The sequence below is a fragment of the Xiphophorus hellerii genome, chromosome 13 (assembly GCF_003331165.1).
Source record: "Xiphophorus hellerii strain 12219 chromosome 13, Xiphophorus_hellerii-4.1, whole genome shotgun sequence".
Taxonomy (NCBI): Eukaryota; Metazoa; Chordata; class Actinopteri; order Cyprinodontiformes; family Poeciliidae; genus Xiphophorus; species Xiphophorus hellerii.
Genome location: NC_045684.1, coordinates 16,217,924 through 16,241,797, shown reverse-complemented (window position 1 = coordinate 16,241,797; position 23,874 = coordinate 16,217,924). Strand labels below are relative to the sequence as shown.

Here is a 23,874-nt window from a genome sequence, read left to right as displayed (position 1 = left end):
TGTCGTAATTAATAAAGGATAAATTACAGTAAATTCCCATCCCACATCTAATCAATTACAGCAAACTGTACCAGTCAACAGCAGAGGAGTAGATATGATCTGCTTTCACTTACAGTACATTAACTATTACTTTGTCTCAGATATTATGTGCAAAACTCTTAAATCAAGCAGAACATAATAAATTAAGTCGCTTGAGGTGTTTTTTCTCTTCAATGTCAGAAGAAAATAATGCATTTAAAGACTTTTGCTGTAGTGTGAATTTCTTTCATTTTTACGAGCCTCAACATCAAAGTTAAAATAACGAGCGCAATCAAGTTAGATATCAGCTAATAAAGCATTGTGTGTTATTCCCCTATCAGAATTACATGACAGCAAAAAACGCTCCACTCAAATAACTTCTTTAACCATTTCACATTATATTGTTTTACATTTTGATTCGCTGGAAATTTGCCTTTCAAAACAACTCGCCTGAATGTGTTGGCTGAGATTTACTTTGAAATGATGCAAATTGTAGAGTTTTGCAAACAAAAATTACGAGCCAAAGTGAGTTAAATGCAGCTTTGATCAGAGGTTTACAGAGACACACCATGATGCTCTGTGACTGTCATATTAATTTGGGGATTCAATAATTAATCTTCCCATTTTTGAAAATCATAAGATAGCACACAAATTAGGTTTTAAAAGCAAAACGCGGGTGGAAACGTCTTTCCTTCGGCTCAAATATGAACATGTATTTACACATACAGTACAGACCAAAAGTTTGGACACACCTTTTAATTCAATGAGTTTCCTTTATTTTCATGACTATTGATGTTGTAGATTCACACTGAAGGCATCAAAACTATGAATAACACATGTGGAAATATGCACTAAACAAAAAAGTGTAAAACAACTGAAAATACCCCTTATATTCTAGTTTCTTCAAAGTAGCAACCTTTTGCTGTGATTACTGCTTTGCACACACTCTGCATTTTCTTGATGAGCTTCAAGAGGTAGTCACCTGAAATGGTTTTCACTTCATAGGTGTGCCCTGTCAGGTTAATAAGTGGGATTTATTGCCTTATAAATAGTCATGAAAATAAAGAAAACCCATTTTAATTAGAAGGTGTGTCCAAACTTTTGCTCTGTACTGTATTTAGCTGCATATGAATTAGAAGGCTGCACTTTATCTGTATGCTTTTTCGAGCCATCAACAAGCTGCTGATATTCCAGCTGTAGCTAGCTAAACCACTTAGCTGACTAAATCATTTAGCTAGCAAAACCATTAACTACATCATTTAGCCTGGGGCGCTTAACTAAATATTGGGGTGTATGAACATATTTGAGCCTGGATGTATAATTCTGACCATGTGTGCTGTTGAGAAAATCTCTAACTTATTCAACTACTTCTCAGTCCAACACTAATAAAAACGGCCTTAAATGGTATAAGGAGGAGCATTGTTGCGATGACGTGCTGAAGGCGGAGTGTCGGAAAGTGTTGGAGCTTCTTAAAGGGACAGAGGCCCAATTTCAAGGCGCCAAATTGCGTAGTTAAATTTTATGTTTTATATATGCAGCATTTTGATAACAACTGAAAGTAACATAGTTACCTGACTGGGTTATAAAATGGCATTACGTGCCTGGAAAATACACACGATTGTCCCTTGCATAACTATTCCAAAGTGTGAAATAAACTAAATAAATAAATCAATTAAAACCCCAAATAAATATGACCAGGCCTCCATGATGAGTACATGTAAACTCCACTATTCTTCAGATGCGCTGAAATAATCTTTCATCTGAGAAGTGCCTTCGAGCAAATCAGTCCACTGTGAGGAGGGATTCGACTTTAAACGTCCCTGCAGCAGAAACACAACAGTACAACGTAAGAGCGATGCAGGAGCGATCAGTGTGTTGGCACCAACAACAGGCACGGGAATCTGAAGTAAGCCCCTCTGATTGTCCAGCGCACCCATCGGGCTCCGGGTTTACAGCAATCACCTATAATCAATCAATCAGTCAAGTGTTAAAACATGAGGCAAGTTTGGATTGCAGCACCAACACTTCATCCCTAAACTTAGGAAATAAATATGAGAAGCAGGAGGATAAATAATTGTAATAATAAAAATAAAAACCATGGTTCATGTGTTCTGATATCAACAGATTTTCTTTCACGTAATCTGAAACTTTTTTTTTGTTGTTGTTGTTGTCATGAATAATTGGTTGTCTGTTTCTGGAGCAACAGACAGAAAGCACTTAAACTGTCCAACCTGTGTGTGACATCATCTTTTAACAGTATGGTACATCCAGTAAACACTCCGATCGGTTTCCTCTCTGCTCGCCGTCACACCAAGTGTTCCTGCTCCTCCCACTTCTCCGACGACCCGCCCCTCTCCAGCTGCAGCACGGTGTCTGCTTCACTCTCCGCCGCCGGGTCAGCTTGGCCGTTTGACCGCGGGTGTGTGTGCTCTTCGTCCAGCGACAGGTCCGACACACACCCCGCGCTCACACCCTCCTCTCTGACGTCTCTGTTTTCCAGCTCCAGAGAGTCGGGCCTCTTCGGGGCCTCACGGCCGCCGCTGGCTGCTGCTCTGGGCGCGCCCTCCAGGGGCTGCCAGACCGGTGCGGCGGTCCCGTCCTTCTCGGCACCGGTGTGCGTGTCGGGGGAGGAGTCTGTTTCCGTGGTGGGCGGGGACGGGATGAGAGCCAGGTTCTGGGGGTTGTTCTGGGGGTTGATGTTGTTGTTGAACCAGGCCATGATGTTGTCCAGCAGCTGAGCGCTGGCTGTGGGGTCCAGGGCCTGCAGGCTCTGGGGGTCGCTGGGGGTGAAAGGGCCCCCTGGTGGAATCACCGGTGAAAGCAGCAGCTCCGGCTCCAGCTCTGGCGATGGGAGGCACAGCTGGACAGGAGGCTGGGGGTCGGACCGGGGCGGGTCCAGAGCATAGGTGGAGGGATGTTCGGCGGTGTAGGAGCTTCCTGGCTGGTAGGAGCGCTCTGCTTCGTCCGGATCCCGGCCGTAAGCGCCAGGATGGGGGGGATTATGAGAGCAATCCAGCGCACAGGAGGCAGTGTGTTCACTCTCAGCTGAATAGGAGCCGCTGTAGCTCGGCTCTTTGCTGTCATGATGGGGGTCTGTGACGGCGATCTGATCCAGAATGGCGTGTGGAGTCGATGTGTTCTGGTCCGGTCTGTGGCTGCAGTCGCTGTAAGGAGCGGCGAGAACGCCGCGGCTGCGTGCCGGCTCCGGGTCCATGTAAGGAGTGGTGATGTTCCCCAGCTTCATAAGGCTGTCTCCCAGCTCCAGCAGCTCGGCGCTGAGTGTGGGAGGAGGGGGCGGCAGGGGGAGGGAGCTGAGCACGGATGGCTGCATCGTGGTGGAGTCTGTCCTGTTGGGGGGCCGAGGAGGATCCAGCAGGGAAGTGGGGAAGGAGGGGCCTCGGGCTCCCGGAGGATCCTCCATGTTGAGGGAGTGCAAAGCGACGTCAGCCAGATCGCCCGCCGTCCCCGGTCTCCTCTCCGCGCCGCCGTCCAGGCCCTGCTCTCGCCGGGACTCCTGAAGCGACAGCTGGATGGCGAGGAGGATGTTGGGGTCGTCTTCGTCAAGGGAGCCCAGGGCTCTCCGGCGACCTTCTGTCCTCTCTGCTGGATCTGAAACAAACAAGAAGAAGAAAATATCTCAGTGAAACAAGGCCTGATGCACTCCACTGGATTATAAATCGATCTGAGTGATCACGGCATGTGTGTGCTTCGATCGGACCAGATTGATGGAGCAATAAAGTAAAATCCTATTTGCTGGCTGTCTGCTGCACTGACAAACCAGTTATATATAGAGGCAAGAATAGAAGTTGCATGAGTATTTGTCAAAACCAGAGAATTGCTCCCTTATAGTAAACAACAGAGGAACCTGCACAAGATTTAAGCTTTTGGTGGTAAAATGTACAGAGGCCAACAATATTCATGCCTTTTTTACCTTTTTACATTAAAGTTGATCTATTCAGCTTCCTTGAAGAGGTTAGGGTAGGTCTATTGCTAAACAAAACATGTTCATGACTTTTTTGAACCAAATCATTGTTAGGTAATGAGATTTTAGTCTGATCAGTTCTGCGTTTGAGCTGTTTTAGGGTCTCTTGTCACTTTAAATACGAATAATCTGCTGTTGACCACGCCCCCCAACTCTACATGTACACGACCACGTGAAAATGGCTGCAAACAGATACACAGCTGACCAAACGTTTTGGTGCTCCGCTTGGGTTGCTAGGTGATGTCCAGAGCTCCTCTGGGGTTGCTAGGTAACAATACAGTGCCCATTGATTGTAATTTAACAATCGGAAGGTTTTTGAAACGGCTGATTTTCCAGAAACCCAAAAAAGTTGTCTGGGTTGTTCTTAAGCACTTAGACTGTTTATAAAAATAGTTGAGACACAAACGGAAGTATAAAAATATACAAAATGTGAGTTATGCATAATAGGTCCCCTTTAAAACTATAAACTTCAGAGTATTTTATTGAGATTTTATGTCATAACCAACAGCACTCCAAATTTGGAGGTGGAGTGCAACTTTCAACACAGCAAATCAGGCCTTTATGGAGAGGCATAATGGAAGCTATTGTTGAAAGAAAGTTGCAAAATGCACCTGTGGGAGACTCGGCAAACACACATAGATGTAACCTACAATCTGCTGTGTAGAGCTGATTGAAGGACGAACAGAGCAATAATTACAGAACTGTCATGGAAGAAAAGCTTTTAGAGGCTGCACAAGACTTGAGACTGGGGCGAGGTTCACCTTAGCAGTACCACAATCCTGAGCATACGGCCAGAGCTAAATCCAACTAACATTTTGTTACTAGACCTAAAAATTAATGTTCATAAATGTTCTTCATCCAACCTGACTGGGCTTGAGTGGTTTTACAAAGAATATTTATGAGCAGAGCTCCAAAAGATCATTACAAGTGTTCACTCTGCTTCACAATTATGCACTACTTTGTGTTGACCTTTCACATCAATTTTCATCAAGTACATCTTGTGGTTATAAGCTCACTAAATGTGAAGACTTCAGGTGGATAAAATGGCAGAGAGTGCGTTAAAGCTGCTGCTGCTGGACCTGTGTTATCGCTCCTCCTGCTGGTCTCCGGCGTGTTGCTGCTGCTTCTGAGGTTGTGCAGACTCAGCATGTCTCCTCTGCGTCGTGGTCTGTGTCTGCGCCGGTACTGGATGTCAGCATAATCCTGCAAAGAGCCGTCGCGTTACCCCATTACAAACTGACGCAGAGCAGGTGCCTCATAAAGTAGTTCATAATGAGCAGGTGTGCAGCCGCAGGGGAACAAAATATAGGCCATGCATTTGCACTTTGTGCCAGGGAATTATGGTACGTTACCTGCGACTGTCTCTCTCTGTGATCTCCTGCTCCCAGTACAGAGTGACGGCTTCCCATCTTAACACACATAAGCACACTATGTCAGCTGCAGTCATGCTGTAGCAGGACCTCATGCAAGGGCAGGTCAGTAACGGTAGGGTTAGGAAGCTTAGCTGATGAAAAATGTGACAAAAGCTGTTTTTTATTATTTTTTTTGGCAACTACCTCAGGTGATGCAAAGCCAAGGTACTCCCACTCCCATGATCCTCCAGGGTAACTGCAATACAGATTCATCCAAAAGATTCCCACATATTTTACACAGTTTCAAAATTAAATGGCTCATTTCAAAATAGAAACGGTTGATATGAATTATGGCAGACATTTCTAGGAGACAAGCTTTAAATATGCAGAAAAAAACCCGAACAATCCCCCCTCAAAAAACCTCAACAAGGACAAGAAAGGAAGGGAAATAGGACACATGGGAAAGAATGCACAACAGACGAAAATATCTAAGGAAGGACAAAAAAAGACAAGAAAGGAAGGAAAGCAAGACATAAGGTTGGGAGGAAGGAGAAAGCAAAGAAAAGAAGGAAGGAAGAGATGAATAACAGAAAGAAATGACACAGAAAAGGATGTGATGTAGGACACACAGGGAGAAGGAAGGAAAAAGGACAAGAGAATAAGGGAAGTGGGACATAGAGGGGGAAAGACAAAGAAGAAAAGAAGTAAGGAGTAATAGAACAAGGACCAGACACAGGAAAGGCACAAGAATGAGAAGAAAGACAGAATACCACTAGGAAAGTAAGAGAGGAATAAAACACATAAGAAAGGATAACCAAGAAAAGAAAGGAAGGAGAACAAAAAAAATTATGAAGGAAAGGAAGGAATTGAGGACACAAGGAGGAAGGACACAAAAACTAAGGGAGAAGGACAGAAGGTTGGATAAAAAGGCAAGGAAAGAAGGAGCGTAGCAGGAAGGAACAGAAAGACACAACGATGTATGTGTCTTTGCTCCCAATTTCCTTACCCATATTTATGCAGGCCTGTGTAGCAGCTCCATGTTCAGTGAATTTCAGATTAAAGCAACAAGAACGACACTGTTAATAAGCAGGTTTGTTTCTTACTTCCTGCGGGGCGGATCAGGAGAGTCGTTGGGAGCGACGCCGCGGGCCACAGACGCCAGAAACTCCTGCCGCTTCTGCTGCACCAGCCGCGCTGCGCTGATTATTTTGTGCCGTGGCGTCCTGAGGTACGGCCGATTGACCTTCTGAGCCAGATCCTCCACTACCATCTCCAGGTCCGTCTGGTGAAAACAAGGGGACAGGATGAGGACGACCTGTTCCAAAAAAAAAAAAAAATCTCTGAAAGGTTTCCCGTTTCGGAAATTAGACAAGAGTACCTGCATGAGTTCAAATATCTCCTTCTGCGTGCTGCCCTGCTGCAGAAAGAAGCCGTATGGGTAAGAGCACTTCAGCACGCGGCGCGTCTTCAGCAGCTCAGTCACACCGTCCTCGATAAAACGGGTGTCTGGAGGAGTGCCCTCACCTGGAACCGGACAAGAACATTCATCCAGCTGGTTCCGCTGCACAGGCAGGATCCAAACAGGCAAAGTTCAAAGACTCACGGCTAATAAAGGCTCTGCTCAGCTGCTCCATCTTCTCTTTTGCCGTTTTCATCAGCTTCTGCTCCAACTGACCCACAGAAAGGGAAAGAACACACAGAGAGCATATAAACATAAAAAGCACAGCACATATCTCAGGAAGCCAATCGCTATAGCATGCGCTTAGTACCTTGTAACTGTGTTCATGGTTCTTGAAGCGAGTGTAGTAGTGCATGAAACGGTCCAGCTCCTGGAAACTTTTGTGCTTCTTTTCTGCCTGGAAAAGCATGGAAATAAATAAATAAAAATGCTCAGTCTCATTAGAAAATGTGTGGTAGTGTATAGCACATTAAATTATGTGAAGCATTCGGACATCAAATCCCATCAACGTTGGATATGAGCCAGGATCTCAGATCGTTTGAATGTTGCTGGATCGTGGGAAACTTTAAGAACTCTTATTAGAGTAAAAGCAAGAATGACATTACTTCACTTTGAAGCGGCACTTAGGCTTTCTTTGCCATTTTCCTGATTTATCTACACACTATGCTACCACTGCTGCCATAAACAAAACTAGCTTACAAGTACTGTTTCAGGCTCATATAGCTTGCTGAAAAGTTACGTGCAAGTTCGCTTCATCTTATCTCAACTATACTACGATATTTGCACTAGAAAGTAGACCAAAAATAAATATCTTTAATCTAATTTTGTGTTTTTGCAGTGTGCATTCTTATTCTGGTTTGAGAGAAGCCTAAACATCTAAAAATCTTTTTTAATAGCTTTGTTATCTATTAACAAATCTATTAATAGATAACAAACACACGTTTTGCTAACATGTGGATGTAAATATGAGAAAGGGAATGCATACTGTGTGAAAAAGAGCCCTGTTTTAAGCTGAGAAGAAAAGAGCGTTTTTTTCTTCTACCTCCACAGTCATCTCTTTGGACTGCTCTTCTAGCTGCTGAATGACCTCATAGCGAGTGCAACGATAGTAGCCTCCCGTGGACGAGCTGTGCTTCTTCCACTCCTCTAGGCATATCCAGCAGAAATCATATTTACACTGCATGGAGAGAGAGAAAGGCAGCAGCGTTTGTTTTATACAGAAATACAGAGTTAGGGTCTCCAGACAAAAATTTACAAAATTCTAGGCTTCTGAGTTCATTTTATAAAATTAAAAACGAGAGTTTGCTATGACATTATGGCAGATATGCCTAAAGTGACCTGGAAAAGACTTTTCCAGACTCTGTATTGAATCCTGTCAATAACCCACATAAACATCATACAATTAATCAAAATGTGTCAACAAATGACAAGGCGGATCAGAGATTGTGCAGCTTACTTTGGCACATTGCATGTGGTTGCAGCCCTCATTCTTCTGAATGGGCGACTTGCAGTTGGCACACGGTTTGGAGTTGGTCAACAACCACAGGCAGTTAGCGGCATCTTCGTACGCCTCGCTCACTCCTGCCACTGTGACAAAATCACACGTTAGCAACATTTCTCCTGTCCAGCACCAGCATTTAGGCAAACAGTCAGCAAATGCCAGAGACCTTAACACCTGTCAGGCTGTTAAAGAGATATATTGGAGACTTCCTGGTGGAAAGATCTGACAGCTGCAATAAACTGACTTGTTGTGGTTCAGCTAGAAAGATTCCTGGTGACTGAAAGTTCCTGGAAAAAGAGGTTGGGCTTACATTCCTCAGGCTTCATCTCTGTGACTTTCTGGAGCCAGTTCCTCCACATCTGACAATCACATGGCTCGTGGGCCTCACCAAGGCATTCCCTGCGGACACGAGGGTAATAAACAGAGCTGAACACAGAGAAATCAGCACAAAACCGGCTTGTTACTTTAAAATACAACAGAAAGAGGGGATAAAATGTCTGCTTTTAGCTTTCCTAACAGCGTTAATACAAATTCTGTGGACTCTGTGTGTTTATCCATGCCTGTACAATAATAAATCATGGTGTTTACCAGCAGAACAGGTGACCCTTGCCACAGTCGACAGCTGGGGATGGCAGCAGGGGGAAGCTGTGGGGGTCGCTGTCTCCAGGGCCCGGTCTGGTGAGCCTCACCGCTCGCTCACAGCGAGCCGCGGGACACCAGCGGATGGATGGGTTGTTTTCCACGAAGGCCTGCAATACAGCATGCATGAGAGGTTAAAAAAACAGAGATAAATGTTGGAAAGCAGAGAGGAAAAGGTTACACAACACTTTAAAAAACAAACACAAACTGGACTTAAAAAATCTTTCCCTTGATTCTGATTCCAATAAGCTGAACATGATGTTTCTACCTTGATATCAAACTGCAGGTAGCGCTGATCCATCTCTCTAGAAACCACGCTCTCTATCACATGTACAGGAACCAGCTGGTAACACTCGTAGGCCGGGCAGAAGATATTGTGAGCATCACCTTCCTGAATCTTTATGTTCAGAAACCTGAAGAAAACAAAAGAAAACAATCAATCCGGCAAAAAGTAAGAACACATACAGATACACACTGGAATTAAAGGCCTTACCCCTCCCAGCAGCATCTGCAAAACTCATGACCACAGGACATGTCAATCGGGTCTTCAAAGACTGAGATGGAGCAGAGACAGATGCCACACTGCAGGGAGAACACAGAGAGAAGCCACAATCATAAGCTGTTTTACCTACCAGGATGTGATAAAACTGTCCTTAAAACAATACTGTTCGATTCTAATGCACTGCATTTTTATCTCTAATCTACAGTCCTTGGGTGCAATGCCTTGCAAAAGTATTCACATTTTTCATTTTGTCATGTTGTTACCAAACGCTACCAAGTATTTTATAGGGAATAAATGTAAAGGAACAACTTGAAGTGGTAAATAACTGAAGTGGAATAGCTTAGAAACAAAAATATAAAAAACAGAGTACTTAGCTCCCCTGATTTGACACGTCGATCAATCATTTATTCTGTTACAATGTGACCTGAAAATCGTTGGGGGGAACCAACTTTGCAAAATTATATCTGTGAACATTGATCTTCAAGACTCGCCTCTCCCACCTTTAGGTCGAGTAGTTCATTTGAAGATATAAATATGTTTTGATGTAAAAAGCATTGTAGCTCTGGCTGTGTGTTTTGGGTGACTGCCCTGCTGCAAGGTGAACCCCTGCCTCAGTCTAAAGTCTTTTATAGCCTCTAACAAGGTTTCTTCCAGGATTTAGCTCAATTTTCCGTTAAATATTTTTATGAAAGTAAAAAACACAGAAAGAAGAGAATAGCAGGAGGGATGGTCTTTAACCTGCTGCTACCAAACCACAAATTTAACTCTTCATAACAGGATGCAAAGGATGGTTTCCATGGCATCTTGCTGAACTCTTTCCTTATTTCTCACCGTAGCCAGGCCTTCCTCTCCTGGTGTCAGGCAGCTGTCGGTGGGGGAGGTGAGGGTGAGCGTTAGGGGTGAGCGCGGCGTCCTCGGAGTGCGGGGAGACGGCAGGGTGTCCCAGGCATTGTAGCCGCTGGGTGGTGGGGTGGGCATGGTGACGCCAGAGCGCTGGCAGCAGCCTTCAGCATCAGACATCCAGGCTTCCAGAAGCTTTTCTCTGTCCCAATCTGAAAGAAGGACAAAAAAAAAAGACTTTACACCATCATTATGGAAATATAATTTTAAAATATCATGTTTCGCCAAGTTAGAAACACACCATGTGCTCGAAGTAGGGCTTCCGCTGTGAAAAGTGGAGCTTGCAGCATGTCCGCAGTCTCTACGATCAGCATGTCCTTCAGTCGGCGCAGATCCTGAATCTTCAGTCCCTCGTAAGGCTGGAAAGAGACAGAGAGAAACATTCAGGTTTGAGGTCAGCTTTTATCAAAAACGAGAAAATAACTGTGCTGTGATAAAACTGGGAAAGTGAAAAAGATCATGAGAAACGAACAGATAGAAGAGCAGGAGGGGGTGGCTGTAGTGGTGGGATGGAGAGATTAGGTATTAGCAAGGATTTGGCTGCAGGAATAAAGATCAAACTGGTATCTGTTGGCAGCAGCTGCTGCTATACAACTGTGCTGGTCCCCTAAATGCAAGGAGGCTGAGAAACAGGAAGAGAGGTCTGGCATGTGCATGCACTAAGAACCACTAAGCTGTGACCTTCATTAAAGAAAAACCGCTGCAAAGACACAATTCTGTTGATGAAGTAAAAAAATCTATGTTAACAATGTGAAAGCTGCGATCTATTTGGTACAAATCTACAGTTTGTTCTTAGGCAGCTTGTTTACTTTGACATTGGTGTCCTCACTGGTTATAGCATTTAGTCTGAGAGTCCAATAATTATGATACTGGTCACTTTTGGTGCTTCTTTTTTACTCTCAAAACAACATTTTTCTAGAACTGCAATAACTTTGCCTTTTGAAAGCTTTGCCAAGTCATTTTGTTGACAAAATAAAGATGTATCTGAAAGGTAACGATTAAAGTAAGATAAACAAACACAGTCTGTGCTGCTAGGTGACATTAGTAAAAAAAAGAAGAAGGGAAATATTCTGATTGTCATTACATAATCATTTCAGCCATGTGTATAGTTCTGAAGCAAAATGTGACAAAAAAAATCGATACAAAGATATGACACAGGTATAAAAATAACTTGATCAAGCAGGAAACCCCCAGATCTCGTGACAGTGTTCTCACCTCCTTGTATTGCGGCAGGCGGCTTTCACCGTGTGTGTCTCCATTTGACTGCCGAGCCGAGGAGCAGGAGAAAACCATCTGCGACTCCAAGCTGAGTGCCAAGTCGGTGTGGTGGTGTCGCTCGGCGTGGTCGCAAGGCGTCAGCTTGTCCTCGTCCTCCACAAAGAGATCAGCTTCGCTCTGGATCAGGAGCTACACACCGGGAGAAGAGCATGAGAATGAATTTACATCGGAGGAAACAAGGTGACAAAGTTAAGACAACCTAGAGAAAGGTTTCCCCAGAAAACTTGCTAAGCCCAGTGGTTGTGGCGCTCGGCAGTCATTCATCCAGCAGCCCGCCGTGTTTGAGTTTAAAAATGTTTAAAGTTGACAGGAAATCTAATAATATCACTTGATAATTATGTGTTATTGTAAAGTTGGAATATTAATATCTGAACACCAATAATACAGTTTTAAACATTTAAAAAAAAACTTAAATAAATAAATAAGCAATGCTAAGCCTGGTGGGGGCACAAGTAAAGCCTGGTGGCCCGCCAGGCTTATAATACACTGAGGCAAACCTTTATAGAGGTAGTAGAATATTAAGAAGTATAAAAACTATCTATCAGCAGTGGAAATGTACTGTAGTGTTTTCTAATGTTGCTAAAGTTCATTAAATTAGTAAAGAAAATGATGGGTTTTATAAGATTGACTCAGTTTTACACACTTTCCAGATTTTCCATCCATCCATCCATTTTCTTACACCCTTATCCCTAGTGGGGTCAGGAGGTGCTGGTGCCTATCTCCAGCTAACGTTCTGGGAGAGAGGCGGGGTTCACCCTGGACAGGCCGCCAGTCTGTCGCAACTTTCCAGATTTTTAGATGTTGAAAAACTTTAGAAAACAAAACATCATTTTCCTTTCACACCAAAGTTGCACAATGTAAAATCTAAATAAAATACACTGGGCTTTGCGGCTTTACTTTCAGGAAATGTAAAAAAGCTTAAAGCTTGTGAAAAAAGGAGAAAAGATATAAATATACTGTCTCAACAGGGTTGGTCTCACCTCCACGCAGCTCTTCATGCCTGCAGCAGCGGCGTAGTGCAGGCAGGTGCTGTGGTGGTTGTCAGTGGCGTTCACGTTGGCCTTCTCATACTGGCCTCCTTCCAGTCTGGCGCCGGTCCAGCTCAGGATCATCTGTCCTCAGGAGGAAACTCATTATTATATCTTAAATTTGCATAAAGGGCATGGTGTTGTTGATGCGTTCGTACCTGGAGGCAGTCTGCGCGGCGCTGCTCGTCCCTCTGCGGTCGGGCAAGCCGTGGAGAGAGCGCTCCCTCTGGCAGCAGCAGGATCTGTGGGCCTTGGCACAGAACGTGGAGGCATGTCTCGTTGTGCACATTACGCTTGTTTGGGTTTCCCTCTTTGCTGAACAGGAACGACCTAGCCAAGGCAGAAAACAGCAGGTGAAACTCAAATATATGTATAAAAAAAGAAGTAATAAAATAGAGTGTTGAAGGAATCAAAACTGAATAATATGGAAAGCAAACAGAAGAAGAGAAAGTCAGGATGTGTGAAAAAGTCAGGATGCTCAAGATGAATAGCAGAAGCGGTAGGAGAGGCAGTATGGTAGAATATTGACCATTTCTGTTCAGCATCTCGGAGATAATCGTCATGCTGGTTGACACATGGGGATTAAATGAATGTGCCTGTTGCAGGAGTCAGGATGTTGCTGCAGTTCTGTTTAGCAAACAGTTTTCCTTCTGCCATTTGTCTGTCAAACCCCCATTTACTGATTAGAGCCTTTTAGTTGGCACCATGCTTTTTATTTGACTAAACGGTACGGCCTTAGAAAACTTGATTATTTTAGACCCAAGTCTTTCTAATCAGAATTTAATAAAAGAAAACAGGATGTGACAGCAAAAAAGTAAAAGGTCTATTTCATTGATAATGACTTAATCGGGGTTGTTTTCCCCACAGACTGTTCAGATGTAAATAGACGAGCCTCATAGTGGTCATTCTCAGGTCATATTAAAAATGCGTCAGATTACAGTGACCATCGTTGCATCCAAGTAAATAATACTTGCTTATAAATTTCCTCAGCTGAACAATAAATACTACATTAACAGGCCTGAAGGAATCAAAAAAAATTATATATATATATATATATATATATACACTCTATTAATATCTTAAATGATACAATTAGCCCCAAAATATACATAATATCTCAAAATTCAGACTCAAAGTGAATTCGGCGCTTTGTTAATTTGTTCCCTCATTTCACACCAATGTGCTTGTACAACTGCAGATCAGCTAACAGTTAAATCTTTTTTATATAAATTATGCTAATTAACAATTGTAAAATCACTTGCATATAATTTATTTTCACTGCATATCATATTCAAGAAGATTACAAATTTTCATTGACCCTTGTTTCGGCTAGCTATAGCTCTTACAAAATCAGTGATTATGACCATTGATGGAACTAATGCAACCCTTAGTGACCTCTGACTGGAAGGTAATATTCAATGAAATCACATAATCATAGTTCCTTACAGTAGACTGAGTGCATTACAGAAAGTAATATTAAACCACTGATTGCTAAAGCAAGTATGAGACATTCAGAAAGTTGGAATGACTTGATGCATGGACGCTGTGAAACATCATAGAATAAGAGGCTAATTTGTTGACCAAAAGCTGAGAAATAGTCCTTTGATTTTCCCATAACTCTCCAAAGAATGTTTTTTTTAAACCAGAAGACCTCCAGGACTTTGCTGCTAGTAAAGATTGCATTCAGACATCAGTCCTAAAATCCTTTTGAGCGCATTCACTCCTGTGTTTTCCGCTGCCTAGATGGAATCAGATCACCCAGGATGGCTCTTAGTGTCAGATCTGAACGTTCTCAAAGTTTTGAATGTTTTCCGAAAGTGCAGTCCAGCCTTTTCCCCTTTCGACCCACTTATCCTGTCAGCCACGAGCCCCTGCAGCTTTGCTCTAATCACAGCACACAGCCATTTCACTCACACAGTAATAATCGCTAATTATTCCCTCTCAGCTCCAAACCAATACCCCCCACCTCAACACATTTACACGCACAAAAGCCCTCCGCTAAGGCTGAATGGAGTCGAGTCCAACAGGGACGGCGGCTGGCGGAGGTCACCTTTTAGACTTCGAAAGGCAAGTGGTAAATCTGAGCTCCGAGACTAAATGCTTCCTACTTTGTCTCTGAACAATAGAGGTTAAACATTCTCAATGAGTCGGGGTGGTTATTTACATATTTTCTAAGACTTCCTACTCACTTCTTGTGGAGGAAGGGTTACACTTCCTGAACTGCACCCTTTTCCCCGAAATAGTTGTGTTTGTTTCTCCCAGTTTCACCATCTCAGAGGATTACATGTCAAGCCGACCCACAGGGCCGACTGCAGGAGCACGAATAAGCATGGAGCAGATATGTTAAAAATAATCTGGAAAAGGAAAACTACTGAACCCAAGCATGTCTTCTTATATTAGTCTTTATTTTGTCTGAGATTTCTCCACTTGTCTCCATCCATGCGAGCCTGCTGGAACAAAGGAGCTTTTCCTCCGATGCTTATCAGAAGCAGAGCTCAACATTCAGCACGCCTCTCTGCCCTATTATAGGTTAGTGGAAAGGAACACAAATAGCACACCAATTGATTTGTCGTGTGCAATGTTCTCAGACACAGACACATTAAGTAACTGTGGTTTTCTCCAACGCCCTCCCTCCCCCTCACCCCTCCACCCTCCTCAAATCCTAAATGCTCCTGCACACATGCAGATGCACAGATAATTGACTGGCCTTTTCAAACAAGCTTCCTGTTCTAATCGTGAAAAACAAGCCTAAGAAATGTAAGGAGGAGATAAAGGCAACTGAGGGAAAGATCCAGCTGTCTTTGTCACAGCCAGCAGTTTAATAATCTCTACAGGAGGTACAAAAAGCTACAATGATCTCTCACTCCATATGTGTTCCTTTAGTTTGACCCTGGCATTTTGGCTTAAGACTTAGCAGATCTGCTTTATGTTTCCTGCCTTGACAAATGCTGCTGTCACTCCAGTTGTTGCTGTGCCGGTGCTTGTGTCTGTGTGCAGCTACTTTAATCGAATGTGAAGAAACGGAGACTCCCAACTGCACAATGCAGTGGATTAAAATCTAATAATACTCTTACAGGGGAGCTGTGGAGATTCAGCGTTGCACTTTCATTAAGTAGAGGGGACTCTCAAGAGTTAGCTCGTAAAATATAAGTAAAATTTATCCAAGAGGCAAATATATAACTGAACTTTTTTCCCCCTGAATGCATGCTCTGAGGTCGGTTCTGTCCCTGTCTTCAGTTTGTAACCCAAAGCCCATGACCTAATTTATTTAAAAACCACAGCAGAGCATATCTATCCTCTTATGTTCAACTCAAACCCATTTTTCTAGAACTGGTTGACGCTCAACCTGAGAAACTTTCTTGTCTGTGGTTTCAAAACTTTGGTCAAGGTTCTAATATGGGCTGTAAAAAGGGAACCGTAATGTCTTAGCAAATCATCCAGAAATCTCTTAGAAACAAGTTAACTTTATAGGTGACTGTTAGTATAACAAGCAGAATAATGAAGACAGAGGTACACCGTAGAATCATTTGCTGAATATCACAATATTCAGCAAATTATACGATTCGCTATGATTCGATACACTTTTAAGATTTTCTGAAAGATTTTAGAGGGACTTTGATTTTGGTGACATTTTGTGACTCTTCCAAAGACTTGGATTGAATTAATTGAACTGATGGTGTAATACTGGTATAATAAATGTTTTTGTTATACATCTGTTATACATGTGCTTTGTTTATTTGGTTATGCAGAAAAGGAACCTTTTTTGTCTCATTCCCTTATATTAGATCATGTAATTTATCTATTTCATTTCATTAATTAATCAGTTGTAACTGGTTGTTTCATTACATGTCATTTTTAATGTACATGTGCAACTGGATTAAATATGTCATATGTGATAGCTGTCATTTAATTCATGTGGATTTGACATAAAACTCAAAGCAGGATTTAATGTATCGATACATTGATACTTTCTGAGGAAAATAAATATTGATAAATATCGTAGAATCGATAAAATTACACAGCCCTACATTGCGATAACCATGAAATTGCGATATATTATACAGTCTAATACGTCACAAGTTACTGCAAAGCTGCCAAGATTTATGGAAGAGTGTCTATTGTTGAAAGAAAGCCACAAGAAGACTCATTTGTAGTTCACACAAGCCATGTAGGCGACAACTAACTTTAACTTAACAGGTTCAATCTTATGAAAGCACAATTAAAAAACCACTGGACATGAATGGCTGGTTTGAAATGGTTTAAGGAAGACCTTGTTCTCACTTAAAGGAAATGCAGCAGTACAGCTTGGCTTTCCAAAGCAACATCTGAATGAACCAAAAGTCTTTTGAAATGGCCGCCATTGGAAAGATGAAAGTGGAGACATATGGCTGTAAAGCAGTACACCATGTTTGGTGAAAAGATAAAAACCACATATTAGCACGTACAACTCATACCAACTGATAAGTGCGGCGGTGGAGGGGTAATGATTGGGGTTTACCACCAGCTGTAATGTAAGTCTGTAATTTTGAGCTGAATGTGAGGTCATCTTTGTCATGGCGAGAGCTTGATTGAAACTGCAAGTTACCGGACAATTATCTCAAAGACTCTAGAAAAATGTAGTGCAGAGTGGCTGGGAAAAAAGAAAGAGTGGAGATTTTGCAACAGCCCAGTCAAAGACTAAAACTCAGAGGAGGCTGGGAAGGATTTAAAGCGACTGAAAATGGCAGCTTCAAGATTTTGCTCTCAGAGAAGGTTTTGAACCAAAGGGTATACTGAGAATATATTAATAGTTGTGGAAACTTACTTTCTCCCATGAGTGTATTATCAGGTACGTGGAGAAATTGCTACTGATCAGTGTTGCCAACAAACTTAGCAGTGCACTGAAATTTCAAGAGCTGTTTTTTTGAGATTAGACTCAGACTCCAAATTATCCCTGGAACAAAATTTTATCACAAGTGCTCCCTGATGTCACTGATTATGTTTGAGGCTTTAGTTGGCAGCTTCATATCAGACTAAATAAGATTAGATATTCCCTTGTACTCAAGGCTGATGCATTTCCTTGTGGACTGCAGGGTCATTTAGAAACTCTATATGGAAGATAATCTTTTCTATCTAACATTGCAATAAATTCACTGATGACTCATTGCCTTTTACTCTGCCTTAAAAATGTAAAAAGAAGAAGAAGAAGAAAAAAAAAAGATCTAAATAACAAACCTGAGCAGCCGCGTCATGGCATGGCGGCATACGTAATGCAGAGGTGTGTTGTGTTGGTACTGCTCTCCGTATGATGCGTTCGGGTCCAGGCTGTCCCTGAACTGAGGGTTGCCCTCATACAGCTGCCAGGCCAGCGCCTCGTCGCCGCTCACCAACGCCTTGCGGAACTTGGTGGCCGTGTTGCCCATTGCGTCGCGTTTGCGGTGGGCCACCAACTGGGAGCTGTGGCAGATCACTCAATGCTTGCCTACGCCTCAGTCCTCCTCCTCCTGTTCTGCCTCCCCCGTTCACCGCAGGTCACAATTTAAAGCAACATGTTTCTGCGTCCTCCTTCCCTGCACATAAGAGAGAGACAGGCAGGAGATTGATTGGAGGGAACTGCGTGACACAAGAGGAGGACCAGGTTTGAGTTGAGTGGAAAGAAATAGGTTGCAAATGTTGGGAAAAGAAGAGGGAGAGGGTTAAAAAAAGGACGGGAAGTTTGGGAGTAGAGATAAAGCGAGAAAGATAGAAGGAGAAAGCCTCAATCAATCACTGCATCGATTGATCAGCTGATGTTCTGCAGTGAGGACATTATCTCACCAGACATAAAAGAAAACAGAGAAGGAGCTAGAAAGGAAGGAAGATAAGAGAGAGGCCAAGCTAGAAGAGTCAGTTAATGATATCCAAGTTATTGATCAGTAAGTCAGATGATGAAAAGCACTGCTGTCAATATTACCACAGCTGGCCACTGTGAGTCTAGGGGCAAGTAGCTGCATATATTACACAGTTGATATGCTTTCCAGCCACTGAAGGCCTGAGAGTGAGTTAAGCCATGCAGCACTAAAGTACCAAGCCAAATCAGTTTTACTTTCTCTCGCAGGCGCTAAACCCAAAAATCACAACTGTGGCTGCTCCCACAGAGGAGGCTTACACGGTACAGTGATCTGAAAAAGTATCTGCCGCTTGTAGGTTTCTTATGTTTTTGGAACAGTTCTATATTTCAGACAAATAAATCTTAATATCAGACAAATATGATCTCTGTGAAAAAAAAGGCAATTTTCAAATGATGATTTTATTTATCGCAGGCTCAGAAAAAAGATGTTCAAACCAATCTGGATTAATGGTAAAAAGTAATATCCCCCTAAACCGAATAAATTTGGCAGCAACCAATCAGTGTGTTTTACCACGCTTTGGAGAAATTTTGGCTAATTCTTCTTATTAGAATTGTTTTAATTTAGCCACACTGGATGGTATTGGAAAATGATCCACCTACTTAAACTCATACCAAAGAATCTCAAGCCATACTTTGACTAGACCAGTACAAAACCTTCATTTGGTTTGTTTTGAGCCCTTCAGGATAGACATGTAGATTTACTTTGGCTCATTGTCCCACTAGATGATTAAAATAAGCTTTAATTTAAGGTCAGGAAATGATGGGCTAACATTCTCCAACAGGATTTTGTGTTTGAGAGAAGTGAGTGCATGATTCCTTCAGATTCATCAAATCACTCAGGACATAAAGCAAGAAAGTATTTGGGAATATAAAAACGCTTGCCTTTCACATTAATGTTGATTCACGAACATTGACCTCAACTAAAGCAGTTGGTGCATGCAGTCCTCAAATATTTTTGATTCTCTTGGGATTATCTGGATGAGTCTATGTTGTTTTGGACTAGGCCAGCCGCTCCGGGGAAGAGTTCTTACAGTTCCATATTTACTCCATATTTGGATAATGGCACCCAGTGTGATTTGGTGGAGTACCAAAGCCTTAGGATTGACTTTGTAAACCATTTCACACCAACAAATGTCAATTACTTTTTTACTCATTTGAATTTCTTTTGAAATAATTAGCACCATGTATATTGCTTTTTGAGATCTTTTAGCCTTCTCCATGTTTTCACCCAGATCCAATCTACTTACCAGCTTTGAATGTACCCACAAAATTTGGTCATCCCAATCATTAGTAAGGGGGAAATTACGGTTTCCACACATTGAGAGGTGGCATTAGTTTTCTTTCCCTTAATAAATAAATAGATCGTTATTTATGGACAGCTTCTTTTCAGTCAGTCAGGTTATCTTTGTTTGATATGGAAATTTGTTTGATGATCCGAAACATTTAAATGTGACAAAAGCAAAAAAGGAAATGAAATCTGTAAGGAGGGCAAATACTTTTTCACAACACTGCAAATCCTCCCATCTCTTCCCAACAACAGGAGAAACTTTTTAAATATATTGCAAAAACAATAACAATGGAGCGATGCAGGGAAAAAACACAAACAAGCAGCATCTTTCTCTGCTCACATGTTGCACCGTCTTTATCAACGTGTTCTGCTTCGTTTCCTTCCCGATCCTCCCCACCTCTCCCTTTTCCTCACAAACAGCTACGCCTGTCTTGAACGCACACATCGACGTCCTGTAATGAGCGGAGTGTGTGACGAGTGCATGAGTCTGTGTGTGTGCTGGGCTGCTGAGGGTATCATTACAGTCTTCATTCTATGGCCATCTGTCTGGCCTTCACAAAGAGCCCCCTTTTTTAGACTGGCTACAATTGGCCGCTGACTGCCCGGACTTGGGAACATTTGAATAACGTGGATGAGTGCCTCCCCCCCTCCTCTGCGCTGACAGACAGCGAAAATGTACGCTGACAGATGAGACACAAGGGTCAAACAGAAGCTGCTAAGACTGAGAATAATCCCAAAACACTTCTGGATTCTGTGTTTTTGTGTAAAACCAAGTAGTGAAGTGGGCTCTAACAGTTAATGGGTCAGTCTGTCTGCTTCCCTCCTTTTTGTGCGCACTAGTTTACTTCCAGTTCACTTCACCTCTGTGCATATCTTGCCTGCCTCTTTTACTAAATAAGGACAGGAAGTCTGGGCAAGAAGGAATCCTGGAATTCAAAGGATTACATGTCTTGAACTTGGCAGTCTTCCTGTAAGTTATCTAGTGGTGTAAAATCTGATCATTTAGTGGTCAGCTGGAGCTGAAACATTTGACTAATTTCCTGTTAACTAGACGTTCGTCTTCTCAGTTTTAAATCCAATTGAGAACGGAGGTCTGACCGATGTCGGAAAAATCCACAGTAATGAGTTTAATTTATTCCACAGGGCTGCACAGGCCTCATGCAACAGAACAACTGAAACACTTCATATTGCTTAGGAATAGTAAGAGATTACAGAGCTAGAGAACAAAAAAACAATTACTCGGTTTATTAGTAAGGCCAACTTGTGAAAAACTTTACAACGATAATCTGATTGATAAAATGCAGACACTTTAGTGGACAGTGACGGCTGGTTGCCAGTAGCAAAGTTTAGGTTTCACAACAGCAAAAATGTTTCCATGTTACGGTTGTTGCTCTTTAAAGTTCTTTTAATGAGATGCCAGAGAAGTTGCCATAGTGACCAGAGCTTTTCTTGACTGTATGCTGGGTGGAGTAGGCCTACGGCGCCCTTTCTCCATGTGTTGCTGCACACTGAGGGTAAGTTGGCTGAAATATGTTCCCCCACATTTAAAGAAGAGATGCTTAAGGTGTAAAGACACAAATAGCACAACCCATAACTTTCATTACAGTAACAGAAATATGTTCTTGAGAATGTGGTGGTTATACCACAATCTCACTCTTACATATATCCAAAGCAAGTATATAAAGTATGAGTATATCAGGTATGATATACTTGCTTTCACCTAAAATGGAAAAATAAGTTAGTCCTACTGCTAATATAGAATCTAACATTCTGTTTGCTAAAGGTAATAAATAAATGTTAGAATTACATTCTGTTTTGTCAATGTTGATACATTAACATAACATTTCACTGTGCAAGAAATATTAAGCTGGTTTTAGCTGGTTAATTAGTCAGGCCTATTTACTCAGGCATGCAGCTGGCTGCTTAACAGACATGTCGTTTGCAACTTGCCATAAAAACCCAACATTTGCCCTCTGCAATGTACAGTGTACAGTAACACTAGTGTATCAGATGCAGCATTGCTTTCTACAGAAAAAATTTGGGCCTCGACATGCATCAGCATCACCGCTTCCCTGTTACTAGTTCACTAATGTTAGTTCACTAGTTCACTAATGTTAGTTCACTAGTTCACTAATGTTACTTCCTTGACCCACTTATGACAGATAATGTCCCCTGCAGGCTGGGAATACTTCAGAAGTGCTGCAGTTTTGCTGACTGTCCGACTAATTCATCTAGCCATCGCAACTTGGCTCTTGTCAACCTCACTCAAATGCCTGCCAATTTTGTTTTCTCCTGTTTCTAACAAATCAACTTTGAGAACACAATGCCCACTTGCTGCCTGATAGATCCCAACTGCTAAGAGTTGCGATAAAGACATGACCTATGCTATTCAGCACACTTGCTAGTGTCAGTAATGCTATACCTAAGTGGTGTGACACTAATAAGTACTTTGGGTTCCAAGACTGGACAGCCTATGTTTTTATCAAGTGGAAACATCTACAAACACAAGAGTTTGTATTTTCTGTAAGCAAAGAAAACCTTTCTAGTAGTAAGCTAAAAAGCAAAATGCAGCAATAGGTGAGGGAGGGAGAGGTCTGTATAAATACAGGTTGTAAACAGCTAAAGAAAACTCTGATCACTCCAGTTATTTCTCATGTTTCCCATTATAAAGACTTTTACTTCAATTATAGCAGCACTGAAACTGTAACTTAATAAAACCTTGGTATTCCTTAATACCTGAAACCACCCCAGGTATAATTAAATTAATCCTTTATTAACTAATAATACATTTATTCAAGGTTTTTATGTAATCATAGAATAACACAACGTTGATGTGTGATTTTGATTTTAAGATATAGTTAGATATAGTTAAGATATAGTTAGCTATACTATATCTGAATAGTTATTGCTATTCACTAGGAGTGAATAGCAATTCACTCTTAGTGAAATCAATAAATACATCAATAACAACTGCAGGAGCGTGAATGGTTCCCATCATCTGATACACATTAACTTAGTTCAAGTAGGGATTGTTCCGCTGCTGTATAAAGTGCTGCAGGACAAAGTCTGTTTGCCCAAACAGACATAAAACTTGTTGGAGTCGGACACAGCAGCAGCAGCTGTAATGGCACACAGAGCGACTTTTAACGAAATTAGCTGGGTCGCAGTGTATCTATCAGTTAAATATCCAGGTCAGACCTCGGGTGGTTATCCTCCGAAGTGTGTCAGCACGAAATGGAGCACCAAGCAAACAACAGCCGACTTCTCTCTGCATGTGTTTGTCCATGCTGCACCTCGGTCTTTTTTTTTTCTTTTTCTAAACGCTCCTTTGTTTCAACCCGCTGACAGTTTGTATGAATCACCAACCAAACAACGGCCAGGTGTAATACATGCTGCGGGTCAGGAGCGTCGTCTTCGCTCTAACCTGTTTTCAGCTCGTCTGCTAAGCGAGAGTGTTGTGGTGAGAAACGTTACCACCCAAAAAACCAGCAGCCTACCTCGGCGTTGTTACCGCGGCTAGCCAGCTGTCTCTCCGCGTTTCTTCTTCGGTTAAACGCTAGCGGTTTGCGTTAGCTCCCAACTACCAACACTACAACCGGACTGCTTCTTACTTACGCGTTTGGAAACTGGCGTGCATCAACAGCCATCGTCTTACAAATGTCATTCGGTTCTCCGGCTGCCGTTTCGTCCAACCATCCTCCCAGCCAGCGGACCCCGGCGGAGGACGATAAGTGAAGATGCTGCTGACAGCGTAGAGGCGACACGGACTCTGCTCCAGCTTCACTTTGTTGTTGCTAACACAGAACAGACCGGATACAGTGCGCAGGCGCAGTTCTGACAACGATTCCCCACTCCGCCCCCCCCAACACAAGTGACGCAATGGCTGACGTATCACTCTGGGGTTCCGCCCACTGACAGAGCCAAACAGACCGCTGACTAAATTACATGAGATTTTAAGGGGAACAGGACAAAAACTATTTTTACTGTGGCGTTGATTAACAACATCAACATTTACACCAAACATTTAAGCAGTTGTTTAACAATTTTCACAAAGTAAA

General features: G+C 42.4%; 1 protein-coding gene across 2 annotated transcripts; it reads right to left on the bottom strand.

Moving 5' to 3' along the window:
* Positions 1-1,564: 1,564 nt before the first annotated feature.
* On the bottom strand, positions 1,565-23,638 carry LOC116731428 (ankyrin repeat and IBR domain-containing protein 1-like). Of its 2 annotated transcripts, XM_032581161.1 has the most exons (21): positions 23,432-23,638; positions 17,874-18,208; positions 12,818-12,989; positions 12,612-12,743; positions 11,569-11,760; positions 10,595-10,712; positions 10,285-10,505; positions 9,445-9,533; positions 9,220-9,364; positions 8,901-9,061; positions 8,623-8,711; positions 8,268-8,398; positions 7,854-7,988; positions 7,122-7,208; positions 6,956-7,022; positions 6,731-6,876; positions 6,456-6,634; positions 5,557-5,608; positions 5,353-5,409; positions 5,080-5,203; positions 1,565-3,627 (listed from the first exon to the last, which is right to left on the bottom strand). In XM_032581161.1, exons 2-21 carry the CDS (start codon positions 18,059-18,061, stop codon positions 2,324-2,326), a joined length of 3,789 nt encoding a protein of 1,262 aa, XP_032437052.1. In that variant the 5' UTR covers positions 18,062-18,208; positions 23,432-23,638; the 3' UTR covers positions 1,565-2,323. The 2 variants fall into 2 exon arrangements, with proteins under 2 accessions (XP_032437052.1, XP_032437053.1); XM_032581162.1 differs by lacking the exon at positions 5,353-5,409.
* Positions 23,639-23,874: the final 236 nt, after the last annotated feature.